The 13860-nt window shown below is 47.0% G+C and overlaps 1 protein-coding gene across 5 annotated transcripts in view; it reads left to right on the forward strand.

Annotated features, from left to right (window-relative positions):
* Positions 1-13860, forward strand: part of PIP5K1B (phosphatidylinositol-4-phosphate 5-kinase type 1 beta) — a gene marked incomplete at its 3' end in the record, with an annotated part of 97504 nt that overhangs the window by 66222 nt on the left and 17422 nt on the right. For 4 of the 5 annotated variants that reach the window (XM_083464923.1, XM_083464925.1, XM_083464922.1 and 1 more), the window contains 2 exons: positions 6935-7090; positions 8167-8311. In XM_083464923.1, coding sequence (XP_083321049.1) covers positions 6935-7090; positions 8167-8311 — 301 coding nt within the window. Of the gene's footprint in view, positions 1-6934; positions 7091-8166; positions 8629-9476; positions 9589-13860 lie in introns of those variants that run through there. The other variant, XR_014516939.1, reaches the window with a different exon arrangement.

Raw genomic sequence — 13860 nt, forward strand, 5'->3', positions numbered from 1 at the left:
CGCCTCCCGTTTCACCTTCCTCCTAGAAGCCCAAGGGGTCACCGACGAAGAAGACGCCAAGAAGAGGGCGATATTCTTCAGCGTCTGCGGAGAGGAGACGTTTGAAGTTGCCCGGGCTCTCCTTGCGCCTGAAGACGTCGCAACTGTTCCATACAAAACAATAATGGAACAGCTGAAGGGGCACTTTTCGCCGCAGCCCTCAGTGGTGGCTCGTCGAAATGCCTTCTACGCAAAGCGGCAAGCCCCTGGGGAAACCATAACTGGGTTTGTGACCTCTCTCCGCCAAGCCGCCCGGTTCTGCAACTTCTCAGAGCTAGAGAACATGCTTCGTGACCGCCTCGCCGGTGGCCTGAAGGATGAGAAGCTGCAACGACGCCTCTACGCTAAGAAGGACCTAACGTTCCAGGTCGCTCTGGAGGAGGCCCTGGCAACGGAAGCTGCCGAGAGGTCGACGCAAGAGGCACAGCCGAGCCTGCCATCCCAACCAAGGGTCCACCACGAAGACCTCACCGACGACTCAGGATCCGACAGGGAGGAGGTGCACCGAGTACAGCAGCGCACTCAAGCAGCGCACAGACCACAGCTGCCTCGACGAGAAGGAGGAAACTGCGCAAGCTGCGGGGAGAGTCACAAGAGGAGGACCTGCCGTTTCCGCAACGCAGAGTGCAGGCAGTGCAGAAAATCGGGACACATCGCCCGGGTGTGTCGGGCTCGGCCCACCCGACACCAGGCATCAGATGACCAATCCAAGAGCCCCAGGTACCGGGGCCCAACGCACCAAGGCAACTCGACGGAGCTCACGGACTGCCAGGTATACCAGTTGCCCCACCCCAACGTAGAGAAAATTTATGTAGAGGTACAGATAGAGGGGGCCCTATGCCGTATGGAGCTTGACACAGGTTCAACTCTATCCATAATCTCGGCAAGGACCTTAAGGAAACTGTGTCCTACTGGGGGTCCCAAACTCAGGCCGGCCCCATTCACCCTACGGGACTTCCAGAAACGTAAGGTCCCCACAATGGGGGTGGGGACCTTCAGGGTGCAATACCGAGGGCGGACGCGGCAACTGGACTTGCTTGTGGTCAAGGGCCCCTACATTAGCTTACTGGGATTGGCATGGTTTGGACCACTGGGGCTAGCTGTCACCGGGGTGAACCACACTAGCTTACAAGTGGACGTGGACGCCATATGCAAGGAATTTCCAGGGGTTTTTGACGGGAAATTGGGACAGTATACGGGCCCCCCCATTGCGCTACAGCTTGACCCCGCAGTACGACCGGTCAGGCTCAAGGCCCGCCGGGTCCCGTTTGCCTTGAAACCCCATATAGACGAGGAATTGGACCGACTCGTGGAGCAAGGAGTGCTGGAGCCGGTGCCTAATGCCCCCTGGGAAACCCCAATCGTCACACCCGTCAAGCCTAATGGTTCGGTCCGCATCTGCGCAGACTACAAATGTACCATAAACAAGGCCCTCACGGCCCACGCATACCCAGTGCCAGTGGTCAGCCATGTCCTTGCCACCCTGGCTGGGTCGAAAATTTTTGGCAAGCTGGACTTGGCCCAAGCATATCAACAGCTGCCAGTAGATGAGGCCACAGCAGAGGCACAGACGATTGTGACGCACAGAGGAGCGTTCAGGGTAAAGCGGCTGCAATTCGGGGTCAGTGTGGCACCAGGCATATTCCAGAATCTAATGGACTCTCTCCTTAAAGGGATTCCTGGCGTCACCCCCTTCTTCGATGATGTGTTGATTGCCGGGCCCACACCAGAGGAGTTTGAGGACCGCCTCTGCACCGTTCTGCACCGTTTCCAGACGGCGGGTCTCAAGGTGAAGCGGGAAAAATGTCTACTAGGAGTGCCTCAGGTGGACTTTCTGGGATTTATGGTGGACGCAGAAGGGGTCCACCCGACTGGGGACAAGGTACGGGCCATTTGTGATGCCCCAGCGCCCAAGAGCAAGACTGAACTTCAGGCCTTCTTGGGACTATTGAACTTTTACCATTCCTTCCTTCCCCACAAGGCGGCGGTAGCGGAGCCCCTACACAGACTCCTGGACAAGCGGGCCCCTTGGGTGTGGGGCCAGCGCCAGGAGGCCGCATTCCAGGCAGTCAAGGACTTGCTTGTCTCAAACTCGGTCTTGGCGCACTTTGACGAGAGGCTGCCGGTGGTGCTAGCATGCGACGCCTCACCCTATGGCATTGGTGCTGTCCTGGGGCACCAACTCCCTGATGGAAGAGAGGTACCGGTGGCGTACTTTTCCCAGACACTCAACGCAACCGAGCGGAACTATTTGCAAATCGACAAGGAGGGTCTGGCAATCGTGAAGGGAGTAAAAAAATTCCATGATTTCTTGTACGGGCGGCCCTTCACCGTGGTGACTGACCACAAGCCGTTGCTTGGCTTGTTTGCCCCCGAAAAGCAGACCCCCCAAGTGCTGTCTCCTCGCGTCCTCAGGTGGTCAATTTTCCTTGCCAGCTACCAGTATGCATTGATTCACCGACCTGGGAAGTCGATGGGCCATGCGGACGCCCTCAGCAGGCTACCACTACCGGAAACAGGCCCTGACCCAGCACCTGCACAAGAGGTTATGAGCCTGGAGCTGCTTCCCGACCGCCCCATTCAGGCACAAGAAGTTGCACACCATTCCAAGAAAGATAGGGTCATCTCCCGGGTCCTGGACTGGGTGTGGAGGGGATGGCCCAGCAGCAGCCCCGGGCCAGAATTCGCCAGCTACACAACCCGCAAACATGAACTGTCAGCCCACAAGGGGTGCCTGTTATGGGGAAGCAGAGTCGTTGTTCCCCAGCCCCTCCGCAAAAGGGTCCTCACAGCCCTACACGAGACACATCCAGGGGTAGTAAGAATGAAGGCCCTTGCCAGGAGTTATGTGTGGTGGTCGGGGATCGGTGGAGAGATAGAGGCCTGGGTCAAACACTGCCAGGCCTGCCAAGAATCCCGCCCAGATCCCCCAAGGGCCCCAGTCCAGTCCTGGGAGTCCGCCCGAGCACCATGGGCACGCCTGCATGTGGATTTCGCTGGCCCCTTTCAGGGGAAAACATTCTTCATAGTGGTGGACTCCTACACCAAATGGCTGGAAGTCGCACTGGTACCGTCCACTTCCACGTCCGCAGCCATCCGGGTTCTACGCAGGCTGTTTGCAACCCACGGGCTCCCTGACACTCTCGTCTCAGACAACGGGACTGCATTTACATCAGGAGAATTCCAAACCTTCACAGCGCAGAACGCCATCCGCCACATCCGTTCGGTGCCGTTCCATCCTGCCACCAATGGCCAAGCAGAACGCATGGTGCGGACCACCAAGGACACCCTTCGCCGCATGACGCATGGGGACTGGGAGTACCGCCTTGCCACATTCCTTCTAGCACAGCACAGCACCCCCAGCTCAACGACTGGCCGGAGCCCCGCTGAACTACTAATGGGTCGGCGCCTTGCAATCAGATTGGACCGCCTTCACCCCGATAGAGCTCAGGATGAGGTAGTGGTGGGGGAAGGCAGGAACCCCCGGACCTTCGAGGCCCAGGACCCAGTGTACGCAAAGAATTTTGGGGCAGGCCCAGCATGGGTACCCGCCACAGTCACCAGGGTCACTGGCCCAGTGTCATACGAGGTGCTAACGGATGGGGGGCAATGCTGGCGCCGCCACTGCGACCAGATACGGCGACGATTCCCGGGAGAAACCCAGGAGGAGGACAGGTCAGAGGAGTCCCAAGGGAACAGCGGGGCAGTGAGGCCCATAGAGCAGGAGGGGCCAGCAGGAGAGGCAGAATCAGTAAATACAGAGAGGACCCGTGAGGCCGAAAGGACACCGGAACCAGAACCACGACTGAGCGAGCCAGTTGCACCAGACCAAACAGGCCCATCACAGCCAGCATCCTTGGAACACGAGCCAGAACCTGAACCCCGGACCAGGGAACACCACAGGCCGCAGCGCACACGTAGGCCGCCGGCGTACCTCGAGGACTATGAATGCGACCTCCCGGGCAGGACTGGAACTTAGAGGGGAGGGGTGTTATGTACTGAGTTGAATAGGATCCAAACTGCAGCAGTCTGATTGGTCCTAGAACAATAGGATCCAAATTGTAGCAGTCTGATTGGTCCTAGAACAATAGGATTCAGAATGCAGCAGTCTGATCGGTCCTAGAACAATGCAGCAGTATGATTGGTTGGCAGGAACCACCCAATCCTGCTCCAGATAGAAGTGAATCCACAACCTGATTGGCTTACAGTAGAATTCCGGGATTAGCCAATCATGTGCAGCCCATTGTGTAAATAATGTATATAAAGCAGATACTGTGAGGGGACTTTCATTCATTCCTCCTCACCACTATGAGCTGAATAAAGAGCATGAAATCACTTTGCGACTCTGAGTATATTTCAGTTTGCTTAATGATCTGCTCCAGAATCTTCCCTGGTATTGATGTCAGACTGACTGGGCGGTAATTATTTGGGTCCTCTCTTTTCCCCTTTTTGAAAATAGGGACAACATTTGCCCTCCTCCAGTCTGCCGGGACTTCGCCTGTTCTCCAGGAATTCTCAAAGATGACTGCCAGTGGTTCTGAGATCACATCTGCCAGTTCTTTTAATACTCTTGGATGCAGTTCATCTTGCCCTGGAGACTTGAATACATCTAAACTAGCCAAGTATTCTTGTACTATCTCCTTAGTTATTCTGGGCTGTGTTTCCTTTGCTGAATCATTTGCTCCAAATTCTTCAGGTCGGGCATTGTTTTCTTTATCGGAGAAGACTGAGGCAAAGAAGGCATTGAGGAGTTCAGCCCTTTCTGTGTCCCCTGTTTGCATTTCACCATCTTCTCCTCTGAGTGACCCTCTGAGTGACCCCACTGTTTCTTTGTTCTTCCTTTTGCTACGAGCATACCCATAAAAGCCTTTTTTGTTGCTTTTAACCTCTCTAGCAAGCCTGAGTTCATTCTGTGCTTTAGCTTTTCTGACTTTGTGTCTACACGTGCTGGCTATTTGTTTGAATTCCTCTTTGGTGGTTTCCCCCCTTTTCCATTTTTTGTACACATCCTTTTTAAATCTTAACTCAGTTAAAAGTTCTTTAGATAGCCACCCTGGAAAGGAGTGCCTGGCATGCTCTGGTCCATGGGGTCACGAAGAGTCGGACACGACTAACCGACTAAACAACAACAACAACAACATGCACACATTTGTGCAGAGAGCAACATGGACATGATCCTTCCCAGTGTATACATGTATGGAGGAATCCCCATAATGCTCAATATCCCTTCCTTGGGCAATGTTCTTGAATGGGTGGTTGCTAGATCCAGGTGCTCTTGGAGGAAGCTGATTTTCTAGATCCATTTCAATTGGGGTTTAGCCCAGTTTTGGCACAGAAACTGCTTTGGTTGCCCTGTGTGATGACCTCCATTGGGAGAGACAGGGGAAATGTGTCCCTGTTAATTCTCCACAACCTCTTTTGTTGTCTATGCTCTGGTAACCTCAATATTTGATTACTGCAATGTGTTATACTTAGGGCTGCCTCTGATGACAGTTTGGAAACTTCAGCTGGTCAGAACTGGGTGGCTCGGCTGCTCACTGGAGCAAGACGGTGTGAGCATCTGACACGGATCCTGGCCACTCACTGCCAGTTATTTTCCAGGCCCAATTCTAAGTGCTGATTTTGATTTTGACCTATAAAGCCTTAAATGGTTCAGGACTGCAGTACCTCAAGGACCCAGACCCTGCAACCATCATTGAAGGCCATTCTTCATGTACCCCCTCCACAAGAGGTCCAGAGAGCAACAACCTAAGAACAGACCTTTTGTACAGTGGCTCTCCGTTTGTGGAATGCTCTTTCCAGAGAGGCTCACCTGGCACCTTTATTGTGTATATTTAGGTTCCAGACAAAAAGGTTTCTCTATAACCAGGCCTTTGGCTGATTGAACATTCCATGGCCTTTCAAATGTTGGGGGACGGTGGCGGTTATTGGTTTGTTTTTTCATTTGTTTTGTGTTCTCATTTTGTATTTTTATGTTGTGAACTGCCCTGTGAACTTAAGGGGAAGGGCAGTATACAAATTTAATAAGTAATAACAATGGTCATAGACATGCAGAGGTCTCATGATTACTCTGGTGCACTGCCTGCCACATGTGTGCCAGAGGATATGGTGGGCAGGGGGAGGGACAGGATTCCACTATTCTTTGTGAGATCCCTCTGCATGTAGGCCCTGATTCTACATGGGCGGCAGCAGCAGCACACAACCTTGTCCTGGTTGCAATTTAAATTTAAAGCCATCTGCACCTGGTTAAGGTACAGATGGCTTTAAAAATGTATACAGTCAAGGATATTGGTATTTATTTTTAACATAAAATAAGCAGATTATAGGTTATTTCACTAAAATGTTCTTGAAGTTTTTTACAATAATTTCAGATATGCAGGGGAGGAATCTATATTTTAGTTTGTTTTCAATTATATTTTTAGCCAGACATTTCCTTTGCAATTTTATTTGCAAGAGGATTTAGGTTTATATAACCATAAAATCTTACATTGTAAAATATATTCCAGTGAAAAATAGGCAGATGCCATTTTTTGGGATGAAGAGATTACATGGTAAAAGTATGCCTGATACTTGGCTTATTACTAGCTCCCTGCCGTGAAAAAGTTCAGGTTTTATTACTGCATTTCTGAATGTAAATATGTCTCAGATTTATACTGGCCCATATTATAGACTCTTCTAAAGACATTATTACAGTGTACTTAGAATAATTGAAATTGATTGGGCAATCTGCTCAAACCACTTTTTTAACAGTCAGCAGCATTCAAGTGAGATGAACAAGAAAGGATTGTGAAAGTGTTTGTGTAACAGTGAAAAGTCCTTCTTAAAAGTTCATTGCTTAGTTTATCTGTATTTAATTAATCTGCCTTGTTTTTATCCTCTCTCTTTTTGAATGCAGCTTTAAAGTCCTCTCCCTCCAAGAAACGATGCAATTCCATTGCTGCTTTAAAAGCTACATCACAAGAATTTGTTTCTGTGGTTAGCCAAGATTGGAAAGATGAAAATCATGACTTGCTTACTGAGGGGCAGAGCTATTGTAGCCTTGATGAAGAAGGTAATGCTTCAAATGAGCTACACTGCTCTTAATAAACAGAAATATTTTCAAGATTTTTGGCACTTCTGCTTAAAAAATAAGTGAAAAAAGTGGGAGATTTAAAACCAGTGAAGAAGCTTAAAGCAATGATTAAAAAACAATGCTTAGAGAATTCTAGATTGTCTGGGCAAAGCTTGGAATCCTTTAAATCAGGAGTTGTTAGTCTCCAGCTGCCATCAGCATTGCCAGGATTCAGGAATGAAGGGAGTTGTGGTCCAGCAGCATCTATAAAGCCACCTCTGCTGCAATTAAGATGGTAACCACCCTGGAACACACCTTCCTCTTGGGAATTGCTTTTGGTCCATTGCTTATGCTGCTTATCTCAATTCTAATTGTCAAGACATAGGACAGAACCACAGCATACATTGAAAGCACCCCCAACACACATCTAGAGAACTTGCCTCTCCCCAAAGAATCATGGGAACTATAGTCTTCCCCTCAGAGAGCTACAATTCCAAGTTCCCTTAACAAACTAAGTTCCTGGGATTGTTTTGGGAAAGCCTGGGGTTTAAATGTGTTGTGAATGTGCTTTAAATATACAGTGTGGATCTCCTCATACATGCCTTGGCAGATGACTGATCCACAGCCACTGGGCACTGAACATCTCTGCCACTCTTTCTGGGCCCATATCAGCATGAGGCAGAATCAACCTTTGTTTTCCTTCTCCCATTAGTTTTCTCTTCATAAACCATGGTTAATAAGCTTCCTCTCTCCCCCCCCCCACCCAGCCCCCCAAAAATAAAATAATAAAAGTCATGCTTTGGTGTGAAGAACCTATAGCTGAGAACATCCTGGCTTGTTAGCTGACATTGAGCTAGAGCTCCTCAGTTTGGACATAATTCTTAATGCAAGCCAGGATATTCAAGCCCAAAGCCATATGCACTGGAGGTGAGATATGAAGAAAGAGCACATAGTCCCAAGGCTTGTGCATGCCTTTACATGTTGTCACTATAGGTGAGCAGGTAAGATTTTCCATGAAAATGTATTCATTTCATATTTGCAAGAATGATTTACAGACTTTTCCCCCCTCTGCACAGTATTAGCCTCCCGGCATCATCCAGATTTAGTGCCAAGCACACCTTCCCTTTTTGAAGCAGCATCTTTAGCAACCACAATTTCTTCTTCTTCTTTGTACGTAGATGACAATTATCAACATGATGGAACTCGGTTTTATTCTAACAGGTAATTAAATTTTGTATATATGCTAGAGATGGGTGAACTCTTTCCCCAACCCCAACTGTTCTGATTTGTACTTAATTCAGGGGGAAACAGATCAGTTACAGATCTGATCTCTGTCTTTTTACAAGCAAGAGCCTTCTGAGCCTGCAGCATCCCAGCCAGTGCAGATTTATTTCTCCCCATTCAGTTGTTTCAGCAGACTTGCCAGGGATTGTAAGGTGAGGTGGGGGAGCATGTGCTCCACTACCGTTCCTTTCATCTCTGACCATTCAGATGATTATGTTTCAGTTTAATAAGCCCAGCACATGAGAGGACTGCAGGCATGACATGATACACTGGGCCAGGGACATTGGACGTAATATACAATTTGAAGAGTGGGGAAAATTATGGGGAAAAAACCTAAAATTCACGGCATGCATGACGTTAAAAGAGAACATAATGAAGATGTTTTACAGATGGTATATAACACCCACAAAATTGGCAAAAATGTATAAAACCTGTAACAAATGCTGGAAATGCAGGGATAAAGAGGGTTCCTTCTACCACATGTGGTGGGAATGCAAGAAAGTAAAAGACTTCTGGGAAAGTGTATATAATGAAATTAAGAAAATTTTAAGGTATACATTCGGGGGAAAAACCCGAAGCCTTTTTGTTAGGAATATTAGGAAGGGAAATAAAGAGTAAGGATTGCAAATTGTTCCAATATGCAGCGACTGCAGCAAGAGTCCTTTTGGCCCAAAATTGGAAACAACAGAAAATACCGACAGTGGAAGAGTGGAGAAAGAAGCTGTTAGATTACGCTGAGTTGGATAAATTGACTATGAAAATTAGATATTTAAAAGACCAAAGGTTCATCAAGGACTGGGGGAAATTTGTGAAATATCTGGAAAGTATAAGTGAGGGACAGATAACGCTAGTGGGGTTTAAAAGAGCACTGTGAAAAGTATAGGAGTATTGTCTAAAGAGAAATAGAATGTAAGGGGATATATAATGTCAATATAAACTATGAAATGCGTATTGTAAAAATGACTATGGATGATTTGTGGAGAAGCCGAAGGAAGTCCAAAAAGAAAGTAATTTGTGAAAATAAGAAGTAGAATTTTATGTTTATTCTGTTTTGTTGTAATTTAATAAAAATCATGTTTGAAAAAAAAAGGGAGGACTGCAGGCATGACCAAAATATGCATTGTGGCTTATGAAACCTAAACAGGATGATGCAAACTCACCCATAGATTCATCAGTGCAACCCTATAATTTAATTAGAATTAAACCCCCCTGAGTCCCCGCTAAGTGTGTCTAAGGGCTTATTCACACTTACTTGTTATCTATCAATATCAGAGAGAGAACAATTATAACAACGGACAAAAATTGAAAGATGAAAAACAGACACATAGGATGAGTTAAATTAAAGTAACAAATCCAAGTAGAGGATCAACTTTTATCAGGTCTGCTTTCTAAAGCTGTGTCTCTCAGCACTTTTTTGTGCCCTGGAGCTTTAACCACAAAAACCTGCTCTTTAAAGCCATAGTGCAACAAGCAGCAATTTGGTTTTTTCTGGACTGCTGTTTTTTTCTGATTCAGCAATAAAGAACATTTTACATACTCTGTTTGGTAAAGGGAATTATAGTATACTCCATACTTTTCTGTTCTGAAATGTACTTTGCAGGTGTTCTACTGGAAGGTTTGATAACCTCAGTATTTCCTCCTGAAGTAATTGGTTTTTCAAACTATTCTTTATCTGTTCAACCCAGGGAAAGGTAATTTACATTTGTTTAAATATATGCCAACTTCCTTTTCAGTCTCTTATAAACCAGTGCCAAGCACTATTCAGGTGCTGAGTATATCTGTTTCAAGCTAAGCTATAAGTGATAGCCTCTAGCTGTTTACATTAAAACTTCTGCTTATAAATGCAAGGAAGCTGCCTGGAAAGCTGCTTGTGAAGTATTTTTCATGAGGAAAAATTGTCAAAACTTGCCTTTTATATCAGCAAAATAAGCATTGTCATGCTCAGATCAGTAAGATATTCCTTTATGCCTTTAAAAATGAAGCAAAATCTACATTTTTAAAGCAAAGTGTCACTGCCAAAGATAAAATTTTGTCAAGTTGTTAAGCTTGTATAAAGCAGGACAACCAAATGAGAGAAAAAGTATCCAATCTTCATAACTGTGACTTGCTCACACAAACCCTAAGGGACGTTTCCAGCTAAGTTCTGCTCAGAGTAGAGCTGTTGAAATTAATAACCGAAATTAGCCATATCCATTCCTTTCAATGGGTGTACTCAGAGTATGGCTAACTCTAGTTATAACTCTTAATATGGAGAATGGTATAGTTCTCTCCCCATCCTTAGTTCAACTGAATGTGGGCATTCCTCATTACATATTTTTGGTTTTATTTTAGTGAGAGGTAGTATATAAATATTTTGAATAAATAATAAAATATACCTGATCATGCTAATAATCATAATCTCAATTCTCTGTTAATTTGGAGTGACTGCCATGTTTCTGACTATGTATCCATAATTACATAGTCTGTGGACAGGCTGCTTGGATGAGTGAAACCAACTACCTGTCTCCTTGATCCTTGCCCATCCTGGCTTATAAAAGCGAGCCAGGAAGAGCTGGGCAATGGGCTCTGCGGGGTGGTGAATGCTTCCCTCTGTGAGGGAGCCTTCCCAGACCTGCTGGAAGAGGCAGTCATTAAACCGCTTCTTAAAAAAACATCTCTAGAGCTGGCCAATATGACCAACTATCACCCAGTCTCAAATCTTCCATTCTTGGGCAAGGTGATAGAGCGAGTGGTTGCTGAACAACTCCAGGCGGACCACTTCTGAAAGAAGCGGACCATTTGGATCCCTTCCATTCGGGATTCAGGCCTCATCATGGGACTGAAACTGCCTTGGTCGCGCTGGTTGATGATCTCCGGCGGGCTAGGGACAAAGGTGAGAGCTGTTTCCTAGTTCTGTTGGATCTCTCAGTGGTTTTGATACCATCAACCACAACATTCTTCTGGACCGTCTAGAGGGGCTGGGAGCTGGGGGCACTGTTATACAGTGGTTCCGCTCCTTCCTCCTGGGCTGTGTTCAGAAAGTGGCGGGGAGGGGGATGAGTGTTCAGACCCCTGGGCTCTCACTTGTGGGGTGCCTCAGGGTTCCATCCTCTTGCCCCATGCTTTTCAACATCTATATGCAGCTGCTGAGAGAGATCATCAGGGGGTTGCGGCTGGGTGTTCATCAGTATGCGAATGATACCCAGCTCTACCTCTCTTTCAAATCAGAACCAGTGAAGGTGGTGAAGGTACTGTGTGAGTGTCTGGAGGCAGTTGGAGGATGGATGGCGGCTAACAGATTGAGGTTGAATCCTGACAAGACGGAAGTACTGTTTTTGGGGGACAGGAGGCGGGCAGGTGTGGAGGACTCCCTGGTCCTGAATGGGGTAACTGTGCCCTTGAAGGACCAGGTGCGCAGCCTGGGAGTCATTTTGGACTCACAGCTGTCCATGGAGGCGCAGGTCAATTCTGTGTGCAGACTGTCTCGCCAGAGTGGTGCATGCTCTAGTTATATCTTGCTTGGATTACTGCAATGCGCTCTCTGTGGGGCTACCTTTGAAGGTGACCCGGAAACTACAACTAATCCAGAATGCGGCAGCTAGATTGGTGACTGGGAGCGGCCGCCGAGACCACATAACACTGGTCTTAAAAGACCTACATTGGCTCGCAGTAAGTTTCCGAGCACAATTCAAAGTGTTGGTGCTGACCTTGAAAGCCCTAAACGGCCTCGGCCCAGTATACCTGAAGGAGCGTCTCCACCCACATCGTTCAGCACAGACACTGAGGTCCAGCTCCGAGGGCCTTCTGGCAGTTCCCTCGCTGCAAGAAGCCAAGTTACAGGAACCAGACAGAGGGTCTTCTTGGTAGTGGCACCCGCCTTGTGGAATGCCCTCCCACCAGTTGTCAGAGATCAAAACAACTACCAGACTTTTAGAAGACATCTGAAGGCAGCCCTGTTTAGGGAAGCTTTTAATGTTTAATAGACTATTGTATTTTAATATTCTGTTGGAAGCCTCCCAGAGTGGCTAGGGAAACCCAGCCAGATAGGCGAGGTATAAATAAATATATTATTATTATTATTATCATCATCATCATCATCATCATCATCATCATCGTCATCATTATTATCATTATCATCATCAGTGCGGAGTAGAATCCTCCACTCACTGAAAGGGAAAAGCCATCCTTTTGCAATTCCATAGCCAATCTCATGGCAGGAGTGACAGAGCTAAGAAACTGTTAAGCAGCAAGGAATCTCTGTTGTGATCTTGAGCACATGCCTAGATGGTATCTGGATATGGGCACGATGCACTTACTGTCTGCTGAAGGTTTCTGTGCTGCCAGAGGTAACTATTTTGGTTTGCATTAACTATCTCTATAACGTGACCTGAAAAGCTTACATTGCTGCATCTGTTCATACTGGAAGAAGGGTGTCAGGTGATACAGATTTTACTCTAGTTCTGCTGTCCATTGCTTGTTGCAACACACAGCATGAAAACAGTTCCTTTACAGGTGGCAAACATTTTAGGTGTGCCCAATTGACACACTATCACTGACATGCTGGTCCTTTTGGACCTGGAAGAAAGTGGAATGGGATGGGGTGAACTTATACTGGCTTGGCCGACATTCACAGGGCCAGGATCAGAACCCCCATGCAAAATGGCTGCCGCCTGTATTAGTACTTGTGCAGGAGGGGAGAAACTGCCAGGAACTGTTTTTTGCCCTGCCCTGGAGACAGCTGGAAAAAGCAATTGAGTTGGACAGAAGGGACTGATAAATTTGCATTCCCTGCGAGAGGGGTGAATGGCATTGGACTGGGAAATGACCTCAGTCCTGCAACCTGTATGATTGCTTTTTACACACCTCATGCATGTTCACTTCATCAAATCTGGCCCTCTTTGAAAAAAGTTTGGCCATCCCTGGTATAACAGACGAGCAGCTATGACTGTTCCACAGAAAGAGACTGCAGCTTTTATTAAAGTATCTGGCAACTGACAATACTAAAAATGAACTTACAAATGCCACATTTTACTTATGGCAAAAATAAAAAGCCCAAAATGGACTTTGGTTTTCTGCAGGTGCTGTACTGTACTATTGCGCTGTACTGAAACCTGTTTTCTCTCTGCAGCCTTCATCATGACAGATGCGATTGTGCATCCTAATTTCTGATGATGCAAATTTGCTTCTGCTGTTACTTAAGTCTGGTAGAATAAAAGTACAGTGGTGCCCCGCAAGACGAATGCCTCGCAAGACAGAAAACCCACTAGACGAAAGGGTTTTCCGTTTTTGAGCTGCTTCGCAAGACGATTTTCCCTATGAGCTTGCTTTGCAAGACGAAAACGTCTTGCGAGTGTTCCGATTTTTTTTGCTTCCCCCCCTTTTTCTAAGCCGCTAAGCCGCTAATAGCCTTTTAGCCGCTAATCCGCTAAACTGCTAATAGCCGCTAAACCGCTAATAGCGCTAATCCGCTAAGCCGCTAATAGAGTTGCTTCGCAAGACGAAAAAAC

This window comes from Podarcis liolepis, assembly GCF_965112155.1.
Source record: "Podarcis liolepis genome assembly, chromosome: 11".
Taxonomy (NCBI): domain Eukaryota; kingdom Metazoa; phylum Chordata; class Lepidosauria; order Squamata; family Lacertidae; genus Podarcis; species Podarcis liolepis.